This window comes from Cricetulus griseus, chromosome 2 (genome assembly GCF_003668045.3).
Source record: "Cricetulus griseus strain 17A/GY chromosome 2, alternate assembly CriGri-PICRH-1.0, whole genome shotgun sequence".
In the NCBI taxonomy this organism is placed as follows: domain Eukaryota; kingdom Metazoa; phylum Chordata; class Mammalia; order Rodentia; family Cricetidae; genus Cricetulus; species Cricetulus griseus.
The window spans coordinates 416,908,730-416,931,014 of record NC_048595.1 but is presented as its reverse complement, the minus strand read 5'-3'; the positions used below and the strand labels follow the sequence as shown (position 1 = coordinate 416,931,014).

Sequence of the window (22,285 nt, the reverse complement as noted above, 5' to 3'; positions counted from 1 at the left end):
CAGAAAGATTTCGTTAAAGATGGCAACTACTGAATATCTGAGAAATGACAAGTAATCAATAACCGTGGCTGCTATGTAACTAGTTCCGGCAATAAGTCACTTTTGTGTGATTTTATATAAATGTCCTTGGAATGAGGAATATATACTCTTGCCCAGAATGAATAAAGTATATCGTCACGTCTGCCCTTGGATCTGAGCTTTGTCTGTAATTTCCCATCCCTCACAACCCTCCATCTCTGGACTCAGGATGTCCATTTCCCTTTGGTGTGGACCTGTTTTTCTTTTGGTGCTATATGTTGGTACTTTATTCCCTTTTTGGCCAAGTCATATTGCATTTTGTATGAATTTTTAACATAATTTTTATTGATTTTTGGGGGGGGAGAATTTCACATAACGCACTTCAATCCTGCTCATTCCCCAGTCCCTCCATATCCTCTCCTGACCCCTATAGCATCTTCCCAAAGGAAAATTAAAAAAAAAATACTTAAAAACAAAACAAAACAAAAACTTACTTTATTCCTCCATCTTTCCCACCTCTCCAAATCCTCTTCATTCCTCTTAGTGGCACTGGGAGCTGCAGAGTGTCACACAGTATTCCTCTTAGTGGCATTGGGAGCTTCGGAGTGTCATTAGTGTACCCTGCTTTACTTGCAAATGCTCATTGTAATGAGTTGTTGGTCTGGTTCCAGGCCTCTGGCTTCTGGCACACCATCAACACTGGACCCTCACCAAAACTCCTCACAGATGTCCTGCTGTTTTAGGGTTTCTATTGCTGTAAAGAGACACCATGATCATGGCAACTCTTACAAAGAAAACATTAATTGAGGTGGCTTACAGTTCAGAGGTTCAGTCCATTATCATCACGATGGGGAGCATGGAAGCATGCAGACAGACATGGTGCTGGCTACATCTTGATCAGAAGGCAGCAGGAAGTGGACTGAGAGTCACACTGAGGGAAGCTTGAGCAAAAGAGACCTCAAAGCCTGCTCCCACAGCAGCACACTTCCTTCAACAAGACCACACCCATTTCAGCAAGGCCACACACACCCTCTAATACTGCCATTTCCTTTGAAGGCCATTTTCTTTCAAACTACCACACCTGCCATTGTTCTGAGTCATGGAGATCCCACGGCCATGGTTCTACAGGACCAGTCAGTCCCTTTATGAATGCTGGCAGGTAATGTATGGGGTAGATGCTGGGATGGACCAACTCAAAGCCCTGGATATGGGTCTGAGTGGTAGCTGATTTGGTCAGTCTGGGCCACTAGGGCTGCCCCCTTCAGGCAAGGGTTAGGGATAACTCTTCTATACTCATGTCATCAGGCCAGCTCTCCCACACTTGTGGTGAGGGGCATGTGTCCCTTCACAGAGAGCTACAGACAACCAAGGAATGCTGAGAGAAGAAGAAAAAAATCTTCCCCAAGGAAGAGCATACCAACTGGTTATCCAATACCAAATAGTAAGCCTTGAAAACACACATACAAATAGCAGTATACAGAGTCAATTATATTTAGGAATATATGTGTATATATATATACATATGTATATTCATATATATATTCATATATATATGTATATACACACACACACACACACACACACACACATATATATATATATATATATATATATATATATATATGCGCACACATGCATATAGCAACACTTAATGAAAAAAGAGACCATATATTGGAAAGAGAGCATAGAGGGTATATGGGAGGGTTTGGAGGGAGGAAAGGGAAGGTGGAAATGATGTAACTATAATCTCAAAAATAAAAGAAATAGTGGAAAAAATAAAAAATAATGAAAACACAAGAAACATCTGGAAATCACATATTGACTTAGGAACTAATGCTCAGACTATAGCCCAATGGTTCTTAAAACAGAAGAGCAACAGGATTCCCTGGTGGGTTTTTTGAAAGAGAGATTCCCTGGGACCTGTCCTCAGAGCTCCTGATTCAGTAGATCAGGAGGGAATCCAAAATATGCATCTCCAGCAAGCTCCCAGCTGATGCTAGTGCTGCTGACCTGGGGCCAAGCCTCCAGAACTCTCCCAGGCCTTGAAGCCATCAGAGAGGTGGATGATGGAGAGTGGGAAAAGAAAGGAAACATCAAGGAATCTGAAGTGACAGAGCCAAGAGAGGAGGGATAATGGTAGGAGGGGCCACAGCTTCAGAGGTCTGTCAGGTAAGATCTACCAGTAGTTAGCTATTCCATCTGGTCAGATGAACCATGGTTGACTTCAAGATATTTTCATTTTGTAAAATGCCAACAAGTTGTACAAGCTACTAGCTCCAGTGTTGAACAATTTTGTTTTGAGAGAATGGCAAACCACCTGTTTATCCAGAATGAAGGGTATTTGTATTCTCTCCAAATTCGTATATTGAAAGTTTGACTTCCTCTGAGATGGTATTAGGAGGCCATGGGGTCTTTGGGTAGTAATTAGGTTTAGTTCTTTGGGTAGTAATTAGGTTTAGTTTAGGTTGCAAGGATGAGGTTAATACTCTCACAGGAAGAGGCAGTCAAAGAAATTCATCTAGGAAAAACAAGACAGCACGTGGAGAGAAGCTATCTACAAACTAGGAAGCCACCAAATGTGCTGGTTCTTTAATATTGGACTTGGAAACTTCCTGAATGAAGGCCATTAAATGGTTAGATGACCTGATAGATGGCATCCTGATATTGCAGTTCAAGATGACTGACACGCAGTGTTTCCCAGGACACAAAACTTTTGAGTGGTAAAATCCAAAAAAGTCTCTAGTACATGAAACAATCTGATTACCCAAATCTCACCCTTTGTCTCCAACAAAGACAATGCAGGAAAATATAGTTCTGGCATAATGTTTATTTAAATAGTAATCTTAAAAAGGCTTTATACAAATCATATAAACACAGTTTGACATTGTTTATATTTTACATTGAAGAATCACAGTAAAAGCTCTCGAGTTCCTGTGATCTGGCTCAGCCAGTGAATGGTCAAATACCTTTAACAGCACACCCTGGGAAAGTTTACCTTTCCCCCTGTTTTTTTGTCATTCATGCTTATTACTTGGACCCTCATCCCTGTGAACTCCCTATCCCCACCAAAGAGAGAAAGCAACCCTGTGGCCCTGTGGACCGCCTAGTCCGGGAGAGCGTGGAGGTAATGTGTCATTCAGTACAAGGCAAAAAAGGAGATCAATACTGTGAGTTAGGTTTCCCAAAGGGAACAATTCAAGGAGATGGGCCAACTGGCCTATCTGCAGATAAAGATAACCAGTGCACCAAGGTGAACCCTGGCCAAGTTAGAATCAGACCCAGCTGTCTTTCTTTACATCTTACAACAGACTAGCCTCCAGCCTTGGTGAGGTATCTACTTGTAGCCCTGGGGACCCTGTTTTTGTTTAGCCCTCAGGGACCACTCAGAGCCTCGAATCAGCCAAAGTGAAAGGGATGCAGGACTTGTAGAGGGATGCAAGTTGAGTTGCACATGACTTGGAACTGCAGGTTTTAGACAGGGCTAGTCTTTGGGGAATTATAGTAAAATGGTCCACTGGGCATGAGAGGGCCGGGACCCCCAGAGTGGGCCTTTGAGCTTCTCTCCTCCCTAGAAGCTCTCAGTGTGCTGAATCCTAGCTGCATGGGAGGGTGAAGAGGAGAATGAGCTAATACAGACTTTTTTCTACTGCGTGCCCAGCTCAGAGGGCGCCTAACACTAAGCCCCCAGGGCTTAACAGCTTAACTTTTCACCTCTACCACTGTGCCAACGAGTGCCAAGATCAGCAGTAACACTCAGGCTCTAGGTCAAAGTCACAACACCACCACTGAGTTCCACATGACCACTCACATACACAGTAGATACAGAGAACCCAAAAACGCGCAAGACACATACATTTGAATAAATAGCTGTTGGTATGACTGTTCCCTCTCTGCATACAAAAACACTGTGACATTACCATCTGAAACTAGCATTTTCATAAGGTAACATTTAAAGGAACCAGCCAGTCCTGGTCACCCTAACCCTTTTGCCCGGGTACAAGACAAATGAAATTGTGAGTGACCACAGCAGCAAAAATGGTGAGACACTTTACCACTTATATGCAACAGTCTGGGCATACAGGTGGGGCTTGCAATGTATTTCTAGGGCACAGACAATCTTTAGGCATTAACACAAAGTCAAGATTTGGATCTTGAGGACAATCTTATCCTTCACACAGTTTCATTCTGTTCCTGACACCTCCCTTTCCGGAGTCATCTAGGGCTCTGATTTCCCCCAGGTAGCAGGACTCATTCCACTGTGGGTCAGTGGTGGGTAGGGGAGCTGGGAATGGAGTCACTAGGGTAAGAGAAGGAGAAATGCCTTAACTTGTGAGACAGTTGTGATTCCTACCCAGAGGGAAAGTACATTTTTCTTCACTTTTTTTTCAAGGCACTTAATAAAAAACACATAAACTGCTGTGTGTGTGTGTGTGTGTGTGTGTGTGTTTGTGCGTGTGTGCATGCGCACATGTGCATGTCTGTGTACATGGCACATATATGTGTATGAACAAGAATTGAGGTCTTTCTGAGGGTGAAGCAGTGTGGCGAACTACTTCGTCCATGTCATTTGCAGACTTGTGCGTAGAAGTAACTCAGCCATGGCCTTGCACTCTCATCCCTGCAAGGATGGAGCCTCCTCACAAGAAATCAATGTTATCAACCAATCAAGGAGACCGATTCAACACAATGTCTCTGTCCACATTGCTCAGTCTTCCCAGCACAGGCTGGGTTTCTCTTTCCCCTTTGTTCATCTTTCCATCCAGTGGCCAGGAGGAAACACACCAACAACCTGACTTCCCACCCTACTCTGAGAACAGAGAACAGAGACCTGTAAAAGCTCTCTCTTTCTCTCACTCTGTGTGTGTGTGTGTGTGTGTGTGTGTGTGTGTGTGTGTTTGTGAGTGCGCTGTGTTCATATGTGAATATAGGTATATGCTGTAGAAGAACAAATAGGAGGAAACAGAAAAGGCAAAGCCACCATCAGAGGCCCCACAGAGGGACATCCCACAGCCACAAATTCTGGGTCTAGATTAAGGAATGGCCCCCAGTCATCAAAGCATTTTAAGGCTTGTCTGTGTCTAACTATAGAGGTGTGTCTATGGATTCTGGCGTATGAAGTTTCTGTTCTGGTTTATTTTAAATTTTATATAAGAAAGAATTGTTCGAGCTGACCCTAAAATGGCAATCTTCCCCTGGATTAAAAAAAGTTAAAGGCAATAACATCCAATATGCTAGGACTGAAAAAACGGCAGCTCCTAGGGTTGGCAGAATCTGAGCCCACCCCAGCACGTCTCTTGAATTGTGAGACCATCCAAGGGTGAGCTAAGCTGGGTGGCTTTTGTTTCTGAAGTTTCATTTCTCAAGATGGAAGGGCTGGAAAGACCCTTTGCTTTTCAAGTGTTGGTTAGAAAGAGGAAGGGAATCCGGATCCCCTCTCCACTTCCTCCCTGGATAAACCACTCTCTTCTGCCTCTTTGAGTTGCTCACAGACCAAAAAGATAAAACATAACAACACAATCATAATCATAACGAACCCGCAAACAAAATAGAACTGTGACTCCAAAGAGATGCGCTCCTGTCTGACCCGGCAGAAAACACTGCCCGGTTCCTGCAATCACTTGGCCACCACAGTCCTTGGTGGGCAATAATCCCGCTCATGGCTGCATCTCACTTTCTCCCTAGACTTGCCTGTCTGTCCTGTCCATACCTTCAGTATTCTGGATCGGTTTGATTGAGATTATGGCGTTCAGTTTCCAAAGGGAAAAAAATGCAATCTTCACTAGCCCCTCTCAGTGGAATGAAACGTCAGAAGCGATTCAGGTGCAATCTGTCAGGCCTCCGAGCAGCACTTCTGGTGGTTCATCTTGACCTTGTGCTTGAGGCCATCGTAGAGCTCGAAGTTGTAGTTCTCCAGGGTAGTGCAGCTGCGTGAACTCAGGCCAGAGTAGGAACAGGTGCAGTAGAGGAGGAGCCCCGCACAGGTGGCCCCCAGCAGGACGCCCAGTGAGCTCATGGCGATGATGGTGATGAGGATGGGATCCAGTGTGTACAGCCAGCTCTTTTCTTTGCCAGATGAGGGGTCACCAGCTCCGGAGGTAGGGGAAGAGGAGTTGCTCCAATCTCCTTCATATTCATCTACGGCACAAAATACACAAGATTGTAGGCATGGAGACATAATAGAGGCTCCCCAGCCCGTGGCCACTTTGGGGCTTAGCAGTGAGTAGCAGGCACTTGGGAATCTTGCTACTACCTAGCTGTGTCATTTGGGGCCTGTGACCTAACCTCTTCGATGACTTCACTGTCCCATCTGTAAAGTGGAGACAGTAATAAAACGATTTTCTAGGTTGTTAGGAGGATTAAGTGAACCAATATTGTCAAGTGCTTGTATCCTGGCATATAGCAAGTATACTCGCCCCCTACTATCTATCTATCTATCTATCTATCTATCTATCTATCTATCTATCTATCTATCATCTGTCTATGATATCACTTTATTTATTTATAAAGGGCATCCCAGGCTGGCCATGAAGTTGCCTCTGTTTCATGAGTGGTGGGATTACAGGCATACACCACCATATTCAGTTTTATTTCATGTGAGGTATCAAACTCAGGGCTCCACACATGCTAGGAAAGCACTTTGTCAACTGAACTTCAGCCTCAGCCCCTACATATTTGATCTTTAAGGGCTGGTGATATAGTTGGTGATAGACACTTGCCTAAGATATGAGGTCCTAAATTCAACCCCCAGTACTACAGAATAAATAAATAAACAGATTAAATAACTAATGTTGAAGTAAGCCAACTTCCATTCCATAGTTCAGGTTTTGTTGTTTTGTTTGCTTTTGCTGCTGCTGATCAAACCCGGGGCCGCATGCACACTAAGCAGGTTTCCCACCGCTCTGCTGTGTCTCCAACACTCATGTTTAGCAGACCCCTCAGGGGAACTGTGCATGCACAGGATGGCTATGTGTCACAGGCATGCCTCTTTGTACTTTCTCATCCCTCACTTCCAACTGCCTCCAGTTGAATCAAAGGACACAGGCTGGGATTACTTTCATGCCATGAGTTTCTCCACTTAGCATTCCTAGCCATGTAAGTAGTAGACTTCCTTTCTAGCCCCCAGCCCTTGACATGTGTAGTTGATTGGTACAGGTTAACCTGGCCTCCACCGTTCATGTTTAAGTTCAAACCCTTAGTGCTTTATCAGAATTTGATCTTACTGGGAGACAAGGCCTTTGCTGAGGCAACAAGCAGAGGCCATCAGACTGGGCTCTAACCCAATCTGACTGGTACTTTTATGGAAAGAGACTGTGGACATAAGCAAATACAGAAACAGCCATGCACAAGTCAGGGAGAGAGGGGGGCTAGGGGGAAGGAGGGAAGGAATGAACGAGGGAGGAAGGGAGGGGGGGAAGGAGGAAGGGAGAGAGGGAGGGAGAGGACCTCATAGCTTTCAGAAGAACCAGCCTTGTCCATACTTTCACCTAGGATAAGCCTCCAGAGCAGTAAGTGTGTGTCTGCTTCTAGGCGTGAGGCAACCTCCACAGAAACACCTAGCTGTGGCCTCGCCATCACCTCAGGAAAAGGACATCTTTACATATCTAGTGTAGAAGCGATGCATGACGGCATGCAAGGCCCATGGGTCCCCTAAGATATTCAAGAGGAAAGGAGAGAGCTACTACATCTTTGTTAGTAGGTGCTGGAGGACCTGGTGACCAGGTAACTCACCCCAAGCTGTCAGCAAATAGTTAAAGGGCCAGGAATCTACTTCTGCTCCTACCTCCTCTCACATTTTAGCATTCTGCTTGATCTACTGCAGGCTCCCATCTAGGCCAGTTGTGTGCTTTTTGCCCATAAAAGGAGAGTTGGAGTGTATTTTTTTTTTTTTCAGGGAGAGATCCTGCAGCCAGCTGACAGGGTGCTGTTTGGGTTTGTCATTCCAGTTTCTATAACTATGCTTGAAGTTTCCACTTAAGGTCAGGTGAAAGGCAGCTGCTCTAGAAACTGTCCTTCTAAATGTCCAGTCTTAGTCTGGAGTTGTTCTGTGGATGAGATTTTGCTGTGGGGGCTCCCAGAGATCAGGCCTGGCTCTCACAAATGCCCAGGAGACCTTCACTACTGAGTTGAAGGTTGAAATTCCGTCTATGTGCTTGCCTCCCATTCCTTAGGACTCTTGAATTAGCCTTTAGAATTATGTGTATTTGAAATGCAAACACAGAGCTTGGAATAAATGCGGGAAAAATGAGGAGGGCAGCAATGTTCACCAAACCCTTAAATCTGCAACAAGCAAGATCTGGCATCTTGAAAAGGATAACAAATTTTCTCTGTAAGTGGTAGAATGAACTGCCCATGCTAGCTTGAGACTTCATGGTCAGATAATTCAGTCAGGTCCTTCTGTGGAGGAGGTCACAGGGGTCAACCAGTGACAGCAGAAAGGATGAGGGTCAGGCAGTGACAGAAGAGAGGGGCTCACTTTACACCTCTAAAGGGTTTAATCCAGATTTGAAATCCATTGATAGAGAAAGTTGCCTGAAATGGGGGCCTGTTTCAGATTAGGCCAAGGGAATCCGATAAACTTCCCTAAACCTGGAGATTTGACCTTGACAAAGTAATTATAATGGTTCCTTTGTTCTTCTCTGGGCTCTTTCCACTTGTATTTCTGACTGATAGTTCTAAATTCTGGTCTTCCAATAGACAGAACATTATTTTGTGTTGACATTTTTATAACCAAAGTTGAATTTCATGATTATCTGTTAAATCATGGTAATACCCACCATCAATTTCATCTTCATAGCCCTCTCCCCCATGGATTTCTGGGATGTTCACTATTAAAATAAAAAAAAGGGAAACAAATACACCAAATTATCAGAAGTTCTGTCAACACAACTAAAAGTCAACCATCTTTGAGCCTGACTCCCCATTGCGGTGGGATTCTAAAGAATCCCACACTTTTAGATCATTCAGCATGCATGTAGCTAGATTATTTCTTCTGAAAAGGAGCTCTCTTCCAACAATAAGCACAAAAGCAAACTAAGAAAGGTCACACCTTCAGTAATAAGTAACTTCTGTCCCTGTGTTATCATAACTGTCATTCATTACCAGTTGAGGTTTGGGTTTCAGTAAGGCTCCTTGGCTCCTATGTGTGTCCTCAGCCACCATTACAATGATAAATAAAGTAGCAAACTAAATCTCCCCATACGCATGAATCTAAGTGGACATGAAATGCCAGAGTCATGCTCCTCTGGATTTCAATAAACATATGGCAACTGAAGGAAGTCATGTTTCATCATCAGATGCATTAATAAAAGAATTGCAAAGAATGTCTTCATGTCTTCCCCCTTTCACCTATCTGTGATGCTATTACAGATCTTGCCTTACCTATCTCAGGCTGTGTGTGTGTGTGTGTTTCTGCAACACAGTTTAGAACAGATCAAACATAGGCACCCAATCTAACTAGTTCAGGCTTGAATAGAGCTAAGTTAATTTACTCTGAAATCTTCCAGTATTATCAACGACTATTTTTTCTTTTATATGGTAATTTGAAGGTTGGAAAATATGGGTATTTTATGTACAATACTGTTCAACTTACAGAGATCAGAACCAATGAAAATTACCTGTCTAAAATGTTAAAACATTTACAAAGAGATTCAAATATGTAATAGTAAACAGGGTCTTCTCATCTCTGCCCATGTCTCAAGCTAATTAGGACACTAAAAAACCTCAAACAGCTGAAGCAGCAAGGAGAAGAAAGAACTTTAGACTGCATGAAATGTCTTGCTCATCAGCATTGTGTATTGGGAAACTATCACCTTGACCATGGACTGAACTGAGGATGGATCCATCACTGTCATCCTAGAAAATCTACTCATTTTCCATCATATTAAAGTCTTCTTCATTCCTGGCCAGAGTGCTAAAGCATGTTCACATCCCCGCAGCCTCTAGAAAAGGACACACAGAGCAATCTGCCAAGATCCACTCGAAAGGACCGCTGCCATGTGGCAGTAGTCCTCCATAAATCCAGCCCACTCCTGGCATGCTTTTAGCATAGCAACTGGCACCTGGAGGCCATGCCAGCTTTCCTACCTCAACGCCCATCTCCTGCATTATTCTCCAGGCCCCCACAAAGCAGGCTGCTTCTTTGGAATGAAGATGTGAACATGATTCAACAAGAGGCAGGTGGTGTCTGTCACAGGGATCACACGGAGCTTGTGAAAGTCAACCCAGATTTTTTTAAAAATAGGAATAATAATATATATATATATATATATATATATATATACACATATATATATTTAAAAATACGAACCGGAAAAAGCTCACATTTCTGACAATTAATCGCTTTGATGAGATGCTAATTCATCTTATTATCTTTATGGTTAGAAGATACAGAATACTGTACATATGTAATATGTGAGTCAGACAAGGGCAAGAACCATGGGGCACTTAATAGTGACTTCTGCATCAAATCCTGTACTTGCTTTAGCTATTTGGTCCTTGTCAAAGATAGGAAAATTTCTCAGACGCTGGAGTGTCACCTTTCTCCATCTCATACCCCAGAGAAGAAGACCAAGGTCATCACTGATCACAGACTAGAGAGGGGTGAATGTGGTGTTGATCTCCAAGGGAAAGGGGTAAATGGATGGCAGTGACTGTGGGGACATTTTTTCCTTAGGCCTGTTGTATCTAGAGGCAGAGGACTGGACAAGATGGCTTCCTAAGAAGTGGCCCATTTCTAAGTTTCAATGGAATCGATGGCTCAGCCCCAGCTGAGCTTCTGCACCTGGAGAATCAAAAGCCACTTAAGGTAAGGAACACTTGAGTGGCTGCACTCTGCTCTTGGAATAATCACCCATCCCAGGAATTTGGGTGAATGGGAAGGGGTCAAGAAAAGGATAAGTTAATCAACATTTTCAAAAGCGCACCTGTTCGCCAAGCCTTAGAGAAGATAGCACACTGGGGAAAACCCAAATAAAAGGAACATTTGTACAAAAAGCAATTTTCTTTGATAGAAATTTTTCTAGTCCCTTTGCTCATGTTCTTGATATCTGTATTTGATTAAGAGTTTTTTTTCCCCCTCTCAGAAGCCTCTTTGCTCTTCACTGGCCCCTTGCTTTTTTTGGTTGAGCCCACGAGGTAAACCTAGGGATGCTTGTTTGTTTGTTTGGTTTTAGGATGCAGGCAGGAAGAAGGTGTTTGATACAGAAGGATTCTGGAATTCTGGCAAAAACAAGGAAGAGAGGGAGGGGCAGTTGCTGCCACAAAGTCCAGAAGGAGGGGTCCTGGCTCCCACATGAGACAGGAAGAAGGATGAGTTGGAGCTGCAGGGAGGGAGGTAGCAGCTGCGTGGGAGGGGAAATGTCAGCCTGAGGGTGCTGTGCCAGCTGGGGAACTGAGGACAGGCTGGAGATGACATGGATTCAGAATCTAATGGCAATGAGGGCAGCACTTGAAGAGGAAGATCCAAAATTGTTTTAGTGGTGAGGTGTGTTGGTGAGTGTGAGCACTCACACTGGGGAGAGTGAAATGAGCCACACCTCACAGCAGTGCAGGCCAGGAAGAGACTGCAGCACCCACAGGACTTCCACTTCCAGCCTTTGTGCTCCCATGACCCTGTTTTCTTCTTGGTCCCCATGTGGATTCAGTCTCAGGCCTGTCTGACTACAAAGTCTGAGTGCTAACTCTCAAGGCCTAATGCAATGGCTACTCTGCCTGCTTGGCTACTCAAACTGTACTGGACTAATGAGGGCTGTTGAGACTTGTTCAGTTTCTTTAGGTAGGCAGGACACTGAATGGCCACCACATCTCCACTACTCTAACCTCTTTGTGTGTGGATGTGTGTGTGCATGGAGCCAAGAGGACAGCCTCAACTATCATTCCTCAGATGCTATCCACCTTATTATTATGGGTCTTTTTATTTTGTTTGTTTGTTTGTTTTTTGAGACAGGTGGCTGGCCTAGAACTTGCCAATTCAGCAAGCCTTGCTGGCCAGTTAGCCCCAGAGATCTGCCCCCACCTATCCAGTGCTGGAATTATAAGCCTATGTATCAGTCACACTTAGCATTCTTACATGGGATCTGCAGCTTGAACTCAGGTAGGCACTTTTGATGCCAACTGAGCCATCATTCCGGACCAAGCGTGTGCCTTAGCTAGGGTCCCAGGAGTTAGGATGTGCTTGGCCAGATCACTGGCTCGTCAGCCACTTTGCTGGTAACTTCTAAGGACTTCTTATTTGTGACCTGAAGTTTAGAGTTTCGAGATTTCCATGCTAGGCATCACCCAGAAAGAGGAGGCTGAATTACAATGTGCTTCAAAGCAGTCTCAACTAACCAATTAACCAACCGCCACTTACAAGGAGGGCTTGCTTGCTGTCCAGAGAGCACAGCGGAATTTGGGTAATAAAGACGTATGCATTTAGGTGTCTATCATTAAGATATCACTTCAGTGTGGCTGGGAAACAAAAGACTCTCAGGCCCAGAATAGCACAGGGGAAAATGAGGCATTTGTAAAGGGGACTGACCCTACAGTGCTTCGGAGTCCAGGAGAGGAGTTAGGCAAATGAAGCCGGGGACTGTCAGTAAGGACTAGGGCTGCTGTCAGGTGGGCTTGGGGATGTTCTATGCCTCATCTGTTTGACTCTCAGGATGGGCATCCGAGTCTTGTCACCCACACACTTGTCCCTTGACTTTTTGGCTTGTATTCCCCCGTGACTCCCAAGTCTCCCTCCTTGTATTTATGTCCCAGTTAGGCAGACCTGCCTTCTCTTGGCTCCTAAAAACCAGTGCAGTCACAGCATGGGACAAGCTCAGATGCTGAAAGGGGTTAGATATAGCTTGAGCAAACGAGCCATCTGAGTTGCCACTGTTTCAAAATGAAAACAACCCAACTAACCAAACTCTGGCCACTTTCATGGTGAAATGGAAATCTGAAGCCCAAGAGTCACCTTATTCCCTCAGGTGTCCCTTTCTTTTTGCAGGCTCAAGAGACAGTAGGTACAAGACAAAGTATCTCAAGTTCTTGCCTATCATCTGTTAGGCTGTGTTTTTTTTAGAATGAGAGACAAAGAAGCTAGTTATTAAAACCTCCCCAGACTGCTCCAGGAACTCCCTCACCCTAAAAAGTCCAGTATGGTGGTGTCCTGGTCAGCAGACTCTATCACTGTAGTACGAATGGTGAGTAGCCACTCCCACTCACAAAGAGCCTCCTCTAATGAGAATTGTTTCTTCCCTAAGGGGCCTGGAATACTGCCTGGTACTATCGGACCACACATGCTAGTCAGGGGAAACACCCCTTGACACTCCAACCTGCAGCTGGGAAACCCCCAACCTTAATTTAGCTCTCCAGTAAGAATTCTTGCTTTCACTTCCTTCCTCTCCCCACCCTTCCCCCCTCCATTATGATTCTTTGGGGTTATCACTGCTTTCTTCATTCGTTTGCCTTTCTGCAGTTTCTATCAGGAAATTCTTCACTCTCCCCACTTGCTATGCTGTGGTCTACTGTGAGTGTATCGGTCCTGACAGTGTTCCCTGCACGTTCTGCATCCTAAAAGGAACTTCACAAGATTACCAGGAGGATGGGCAGTCTGCCTCAAACCACTGGCTGCTTTTAGATAAATAATTTAAGGTAGTCCATCTCTGCATCACTTGCATGAGGCCATTTCAGAACACGGATGTGCACTGATTTTCTTTGACGAGGCAGGGGCATGAGAGACCAGAGTGTGGGGCAAAGATATTTAGACACTTGGCATAGCATTGCTCTGTACCTGAACAGAGACAGCCTGGGGCATAGAGGAGCCTCAGCCCAGGAGCAGACATCCATTTCTCAGTGTGTTCCTAGATGTCAGAACCCCTGTCTTTCTTGACTTCCCTGAGTCCATTCTGTGCTCCCCTGCTCTGGAATGCCATCATTAGCATCTAGTTTTCCTTTAAAAATATTTATTTTATTTTGCTTTAACATGTGTTTGTGTGAGTGTACATGTCACATGTGTGTGAGTGCCCGAGGAAGCCAGAAAAAGGTGTTGGATCTCCTGGAACTAGAGTTACAGGTGGTTTCCAGCTACTCATCTACAAGAATACTACACACTACTAACAGCCGAGTTACCTCTCCAGACCCCATTATCTGTTTTTCTGATGAGGGATGACGTACACAAGGAGACTTCCAAACACAGGAGAACTGCCATCCCTTAATACTCACTGATCACCCCTTACCCTAGCTCTGTCCTCTCTGAAGTCACTGAGAAGAACATGAAAAGCACAGAGCATTGGAAGTTACAAAGTTCTACTTTTCAACACTTGCTTGCTTGGCTTAGGAACTAGTGCTGTTAACTGTAGACTCGGGAGGTGATAAAATGGCTACCGTGTGGCTCTCGTCTCAAGTCTTAACTGGAACTGGGCTAATAACATTTTACAGAAAGCTGGCCTTGTTGCCTACTGAAACCACTAAAATTCAACTACCTTTGAAAGAATTCAAGAGCCTCTTCCAGGGAACCTCCAAATGCTTTCATTTCTGCAGGTACCAAGTGTCATCACTTCTCTTGTAGAGATGAAGTGGACGGAGGAAGAAGAATGCAGGAAGCCACTGAACAAATCAGTGCGAGACTGAATGCAAGCAACAGATTTTCAACACCTTGTTTGCAGCCTGTGACTTATTTGGGATACGATCTTGGCTGCTTAGAGCCATTGTTTGATTTGATTCCAAGTTCCTGAAGGCCCCAAGCCAGCTAAACCAATGGGTCACTCAGGTGGAAGTTGCCTTCAGAAATATCTCTCAGCCGTTCTTTTTTATTTTTACCCCCGCAGCAGGAAACACAGCACTGAGATCTTAATAAACCAGAAATAATGGAGGGCTAAAGAGATATTTCTTGGCACTTCAAAATGTTTAATTTGGTTTAGCATTTAGTATTGGCTGAGGATTCTCTCTCCCCACCACACTTAATTTCCCTAATTCAGTTTGTTCATCCTCAGTTGCAGTGAGGAGCCAGAAGTTCAGATGTTCATACAGCCTTTGCCAAATGGGCTTTAGAAAGTCGGGCTACTTGAGAGCTGTTCATCTCTTGCTGGCTTTGGCCTGAGTTTAGAAGCCCCCCAGAAGATCCTTTAGCATGGATTTCTATCTTTCAGGGTATAGCCAAATGTATAAAGAGTCACAGAAAAAACAATTTTTGGAATTTCCCCTATGGTTTCCATTAGGAAAAGACAAAGGGGGTTGGTATGAGATTACGGGGGGAGGGGGGTAATGACACGAGTCTGATCTTGTATGCAGTCATTATTTTCCATTATTTTTAGTTAAAAACAGGAGGGAACCCTAAAAAGATTTGGAAATATTAGCTGCAAACAAGAAGGCTGTGAAATGACCTAGTAATACATTCAAGCATGGAGGTAATATAGATGTACTTACAGGACAGGAGAGAAAAATCGAGAATCTATTTTTTTTTTTTTTATAACTGACTGAGTCTTTGAAAAACCAGATAGTCTCCATCCCCCAAAGTAGGTGTGTCAACAAGCAATTGTCTCTCTGTATTGTTTGTTGGCTAGTTTCTACTAAGGAATGATGGCTGGGAAGACACAGAGAATCTCAGGGGAAAAGTACTGTACCTCTCTCCCCACATTCCTGGAGATGTAAAGGGAAAGAATTCTTCTAAATTTATATGCCAGAGATTTTTCTTTTCCTAGTGGGACTTTTGACATTTCTTATGTCCCAAAGTCCCAGTAATCAAGCAGTGCTGTGTCAGTCAGTTTGTCATCACAGGGACCAAATGTCTGAGTGGAACAAAGAAAGGGGGGTGTGTTTGCTTTGCCTTATGGTTCCAGGGGTCTTAGTCAGCAGTCACTTGGTCTCATTACTGTGGGCTCTCAAGGAGGCAGAACATGGCAAGAAAGGAAGGGCAGAGCAAGGCTGTTCACCTTATGGTAGCTATTGGGAAGCAGAGACACACACACACACACACACACACACACACACACACAGAGAGAGAGAGAGAGAGAGAGAGAGAGAGAGAGAGAGAGAGAGAGAGAGATCAAAGGGCAACGTATGCTCTTCAGAGGCACACCCCCCAGTGATCCACTTTCTCCAACCACATCCTACTTTCTACTAGCCTGTTCTGTATTTACCTAACAATGTCTTAACCCATTGATAAAGTCTTGTGATACAGACATCTCTTTACCAATTCTGGATTAAGACTTCAATACATGAGCCTTTGAGGGCATTTTATTACCCAAACCATAAAACTGAACAAACAAGAAACATCACTCAGAAGTGGGGTTTGGTACAACCTTGGTCAAGAGGGAAGACAGAGTTGAAGACTCAAAACTGGTATCAACTTCTAGTGTGAAAGTGGGCACTTTCTAGAAGGCTAACAAACTCCATCACTCTGTTCTCATGAACGTCACCAAGAAAATTCACTATACTTATGAGTTGGGCTCTGCTTATAAATTCTTATAAGAATGAATTACTAATAACATAATTTTACAGAGGCAAAAATGTATCATTCTTGATCCATTCTCATGATAGATTTCTTCAGCTTCTTGCTGGTGGTTGAGGACTTCAATCCCAACAGAAGGATTCTGTTGGCTTTGGATTTGTCTTCTCACAAGAACTTCCTCTTTGGAGGAAATATCAGTTCAGTGCTTGAGTGAAGGACTCTTACCTATGATTTTTCTGAGAGAAGGTATTGGAAGAAGGATGGTAGAGAGAATGTAAAGACACCAGAAAAGAAAAGGGACCACCAAGACAGGGGAAGGGTGGAGTCGGAAGATGAACTGTACCCGGCACAAAGGTAGGGGTGAATATCTGGTCCTCTTTGGGGAGATAGACAGGTACACTGGCCCTATCTGGAATTTTGGCCCCTGGAAATGATGATGGGCCCAATGCTCCCCATGATTGACTGGGTCACATTTTGGTCTATAGTTGGTTTGGGCCAAGGTGCCCCCTCAGAATTCTTTGGACATACCCATGTTAACTTTGGTATAGGTCCGATGACTATCTTCTTGTTCTGAATTCCTTATGTTGAGATATTCCTAGAGAAGCAATCGAGAGGTACACAATATCCTCTCCAAATCATTATGTTCCTTCAACTAGCCTTTGATAGCATACGGAAATATGAAAGACAAAAAGGGCCTTGGTGCTAAAATGTGTTTCAACAACTAGCAGACCCTCAGCAAATAGGATTTTGGTCAGGAATACATCCAGCTCAACGTGCTTTGCACAGTCTTATTATCATTGGAGCTGGTAGCTCTCCAGCAAGTGGCAGAGACATACTCACATCCAGATTGGAGTGTTTGTTTTAGGTAGTGGTAAGTATTAAAGGGGACCAAGTGTGTATGTACCACTGCACAGAGAAGACAAGAGAAGATACTGTGTGCAGGGCTTGGTATCTGGAGCCTACCAGATCTCACACTGTGCCTTCTTTATTTTCTGAGTCATGTGCTCAGGTTGAATGCCCAAGAGGAAGGGGCCCTAGATCTTTGGTAGATAAGAAAAATCCATCAAGACACATATATGGCCCTAGACACACTTCCCTACGCTCAGAGCTAATGTGATAATACTATGACTTTCTTGTCTCATGTACAATGGCACTCAAGGCAGTGCTCTTGTTAGAAATAGTGTTTTGGACTCAGGTTTCTTGGCTTCTCCTTTTGCTGCTATTCCTTTCTTGAGCTTTGTGGGATCAACAAATTTGCCTACATTTTTGAGACATCCCACCGGAGAACAGCCCTGCTGCCAATGTCTTTCCTTTATTGCCAAAGCTCTGAGCCTCCTTGGATGAGAGATAAGTGCATCCTCTCATCCCACAAGCTCTATTCCTTACAGGGCACCCCCACCTAGGATTTGAGACTTCCTCTTGGCATGTGGCTCTACCTGACATTGCTAGAATCATTTGGTCTGCAGTACAGGGCTGTGCAATGACCTTAAAGGGTATTTTTACATGAATTTTTTAGTAGAAAACATAAATAAGTAACAATAAGGCACAGCACAGTCGTTCTTTGCAGAAACCAAGCAGAACTCATTAATCATGGACAACAGGACTCTTGGCTGAACCCAGGGACAGAATCAACCTGGGCCACAGCTGCCACTTCAGATAGGACAATATTCTCCACAAGCTGGTGGTAAAAAAACATTATAAAGTTCTAGAGAAGTACTCCCTAAGTTTCAAACTTCCTAAAATTGCCCAAAGTCTTCTGTAGCAAGGACTTGTGCTTGAGTCAAGTGATTAGGTGAGGGGATCTATATCTGTGGTATCCCCTCTCCCACATGAAAACAGGTTCCATCATAGATAAATCTTTGCTATTTATTTGCAATGTTTAATAAAATGCAAACAGGAAAAGAGGCAAACTTCAACAATGTTCATTGTACTATCGATTATAACAGTAACAAAACAAAACAAAGAACGAAAGAAAACTAGATGCAATCTAAACAACCACAATTGGGGAGGAGATGACATGTCAACACAATATTCTTGGGACGGGGGTGGGGGTGTGGGTGGGGGGTGGGGAGTGGGGAGGGTAAATAAACCCAACCATGCATGCTCACGGATCTTCAAGACGTCACATGAAAAGAAGCAGGTTGTCCAGGAAAGAGAAGAAGCGTTAGACAGTATGGTGTAAAACAAAATGAACTCCATCCAAACCAAACTACATAATTTGCCATTAATTTGTATGCTTATAAAGGTATAAAGAGGTGGCTTCAAATCATACTTGTGGTCACTTCTGGGAAGGAGACTGGGATTGGTCAGCAATAAAGTGAATTATTGCTTTTTCCGTATTATTGGACTGTTTGAAAAGTAGCCATATACACTTGTGAACAGAGAGAAAAAGATATAGAGGGTGAGATGGAAGGGAGAGAGAGAGAGAGAGAGAGAGAGAGAGAGAGAGAGAGAGAGAGAAGAGCTTGCAATTACCATCTGAAAAGTTCCCTCAACAACCTTGTTCAGTGTCATATATATATATATATATGTTTCTCTTATTGGTTGATAAATAAAACACTGGCCAGTAGCCAGGCAGGAAGTATAGGTGGGGCTAGGGATGATGAAAATTCTGGGCAGAGGAGGCAGAGAGAGATGGCCAGAGAGATGCCATGTAGCTGAAGGAGTAACATGCCAGATTATGGGAAAGCCGAAGCCTCGTGACAATACATAGTTTAATAGAAATAGGTTAATAATTAAGAGAGAGCTAGCCAGTAAGAAGCCCAAGCCATTGGCCAAACAGAAACCACCTTAGTCGTGTGGTTCCAAGAGAAGGTGTTTTCCCACTCAACACCCCACGCCTTCTGTGCCTGGTCCTTCTGAAGATGCTTCTCATTTCTCAGTCCAGTGCCCATGGGAGTTTACATTAGATTATCATTAACTATTTATAATTATGTCTTGTGGCTCTTTAAGGTCATATCAGGCAATCCCAAGAGCAATGACATTATCCAGAAGAGAGATCTTTATGGGTCTTTTGTCCATAGGATTTGGGGCAGAAATGGCTTCTGATGGTTTCCTGAAGCTCCTAGATTTGTTATGCCCGGACATCTTACTAACTACGGTCCTGCTCTATGGAGAGTTCCTAAACCCTGTATCATTCCAGTTAGGATTGGTGCCATATAGAATGGCTCCCAGGGGTCAGTGCAAACATACCCCAGCTGTGACTATGGTCCCACGACTCCTAAGGTTGCCCTCAGCACAAACTCCTGTGCACCTGACCGAGGTGAAGCTTAGTCAAATCCCCCACCACTTCTAGTTCTCACCTCTTTGTATAGGACAACCCCCTGCTCCTCAATTCTATGATAATCAGCTAGTCTTCCCCTCTCCCTCCTTTTTTCTCTGGCTGGATTTGTGTTGTGTTTTCTTTGGGCCATCACTGAAGTGAATGAAAGGCAAATTACAGCTGCAAGAGCCCCAGTGTTCTGCACAGCTAAAGAGAGAAATAACAACAGCAACAAAACCAAGCCCACACCTAAGGGTCTGCAGTTTGCCTCAGATGTCCGACCACAATGCAGATGAATCACAACTTCAAAATGAACCTGTTTTCATCATAGATTATAAAAGGCCACAATGGTCTGGCTGGTTAGCTCAGTTGGTTAGAGCATGGTGCTAATAAGAGGCCACAATGATTGTGCAGAACAACCACAAAGTCAGTGAAGAGCAGGGAAGGGGAAAACAAACTCTGTTTCAAACTGGTTTGGCTGGGCTTTGGTGGTGTGGGCTAGGAGGGCAGTGTTGAAGGAAGAATACACGTTAAAGTCACAGTGGAGGCCCAGGTAGGAGTAAACACAGGGTCCACTGGGCTTTGACATCTGCAGCCTACGATTCACAGAAACATAGTTTCTGTAACAGTTACACTTGAGGGATGTCTGAAGTATAGGCTGAACGTTCTGAATGTTCACTGCTGGAAGTGCCGTGAACAACATGTAAAATGACTCCTGGTGGCCATTCTCCTGCAAGGGGGAAAGCATACCCCAAAATAAGTCTTGGCCCCAGAGTCAAGGTGGACTACTTCCCAAAGGTGGCTCCAAAACTGTTAGCCATGCCAACCTAGCATAAGCTCTGACTAATTCAATTCAGCCTGGCATGTGTGGTCCTAGGTCATCGCAGGCAAACGTGGACCAGGTCTGGGTCTTTGCTTGAAATAAACATGTTGAGATGCTTCCATTTTGCCTTTGTTAACAGGAACAAACAGTTTTAGAGCAGCCAAATGTTACTTAGACAAAATGGGTAATTGTGCTTGGCACAGGGAAAACAGGCCATGCTCTAATCATGGACATCAGCTCTGCACTCCTGCAGAGGCCAGATAATGACATCTGCCCTGAGCCATCTGTACTAACAGTTCCCTGTGAGATCTGAAAAGCCAGGCTCCCTTTCCCAATGTTAGGACAGGCTTTAGGTCTGAGAAGGGCTGGATCCTGGGTCTAAGTTTCAATAGGTCTTGGGAAAATCAGGGCCATGGATGGTGTCTCTGCAAGAGCATCTAGGACAATGATTCAGCCTCTTAGAAAGGGCTCTGGGCTGACAGACTACAGACAGAGGCAATGTAGATCCTCCTGTGACCAATTCTTGCCTCCTGTTGAGAGACTCAAAGCCACTAGGAAGTTACCTCTCCTATGTATTTTTCCCCTCTGGAATTGCCTTCAGGTTCAGATATCTACCACAACTACATTACTAACTATTCACTGAGGTGATTCAAACCAAACCAAACCAGACCAGACCAGACTACACCAAACCAAACCTGACCAAACCAAGCCAGATCAGACCAGACCAGACCAGACCAGACCAGACCAGACAAGACTAGACCAAACCAAACCAAACAAACAGAACAACAACAACAAAAACCAGAACAAAAACCTTATGGACCCCAATATCAGTCTCTGGGTCATTTATTTTTCATGCTACAGATCAGACTCTCGAGTGAGTCTCCTTCAGCTCAAAACTTTTGCAGAATGTTCCTTTTATAAATGTCCACTCTGACAGCTCCAGGTTCACAGCATCCATCCCAGAATCTTCATTATCTGTCCAAAAATGAAATCCCAACCATCTCTGAGTCCTGAACATGATGGAAGTTCCTGTTCCAGTTGCTCCAGGGAAATCATTCATAAATTGGAGATCAATGTCCCCCAGGAAGTAATAATTTGGTAGGTGTGGGACAAGAAGAGGACATGCTGTGTCTTTGTGGAGCTGAGGACAGTGTGCTCAAGAGCTGCACCCCCCCCCCTGGGGCAGTTTGAAAGGAGATTCCTGTCTCTGTGGATTTGCCATCAAGAGAAATTTTGTGGAATCACATTGAGCAATTTAGCACTTAGCAACTTTCACAAAATCCCACACCAATCATAAAAGTTGGCTCAGCTGCACAAATTGGATAAAACTCCTAACAAGTGGCGATGAAATTAAAAAGAAAGGAGCACTGGCATTCAGCTTCAAGGAGAGGACATCCCTCCCTCCCACACAAATGCCCCATAGTTCAGAAGGCGATGTGTAAACTTTGGAGACATCAGTTTTTCTTTTTTTTTCCCCCTCTCAAAGCTTAGACTTCAACTTTGTTCTCACAGGCAAAGAGCAGGCAGAAAAAAAAAAACCAGATGTTTGTATAAAAATATCATCATTTTATTACATTCCACACAATACATTTTCAAATAGTTTTCAACATCCACAAGTTATTTTGACACACAGGCAACTGAGCAATGCAAGGGGTGTCACAGTTATAGGGAGAGGGGATAAGAATAGGAAGTAAAAATCTTTAGGTTTTCTTGTTTTGTTGTTCTTTGGTAATTTTTGAACTTTTAGGTGTTTGCTTGCCTGCTT

General features: G+C 44.0%; 1 protein-coding gene across 19 annotated transcripts in view; it reads right to left on the bottom strand.

Annotated features, from left to right (window-relative positions):
• Window positions 1–22,285, bottom strand: part of Nrp2 (neuropilin 2) — a 158,992-nt gene that overhangs the window by 38,782 nt on the left and 97,925 nt on the right. For 4 of the 19 annotated variants that reach the window (XM_027397036.2, XM_027397034.2, XM_027397035.2 and 1 more), the window contains 2 exons: window positions 8,793–8,843; window positions 2,826–6,153 (listed from right to left, as the gene is read on the bottom strand). The exons of 7 other annotated variants lie outside the window; for them this stretch is intronic. In XM_027397036.2, the coding sequence (XP_027252837.1) occupies window positions 5,849–6,153; window positions 8,793–8,843 (356 nt within the window). In that variant the 3' untranslated portion in view covers window positions 2,826–5,848. Of the gene's footprint in view, window positions 1–395; window positions 575–2,825; window positions 6,154–8,792; window positions 8,844–21,835; window positions 21,852–22,065 lie in introns of those variants that run through there. 8 more of the 19 variants (XM_027397042.2, XM_027397043.2, XM_027397037.2 and 5 more) reach the window with 5 other exon arrangements.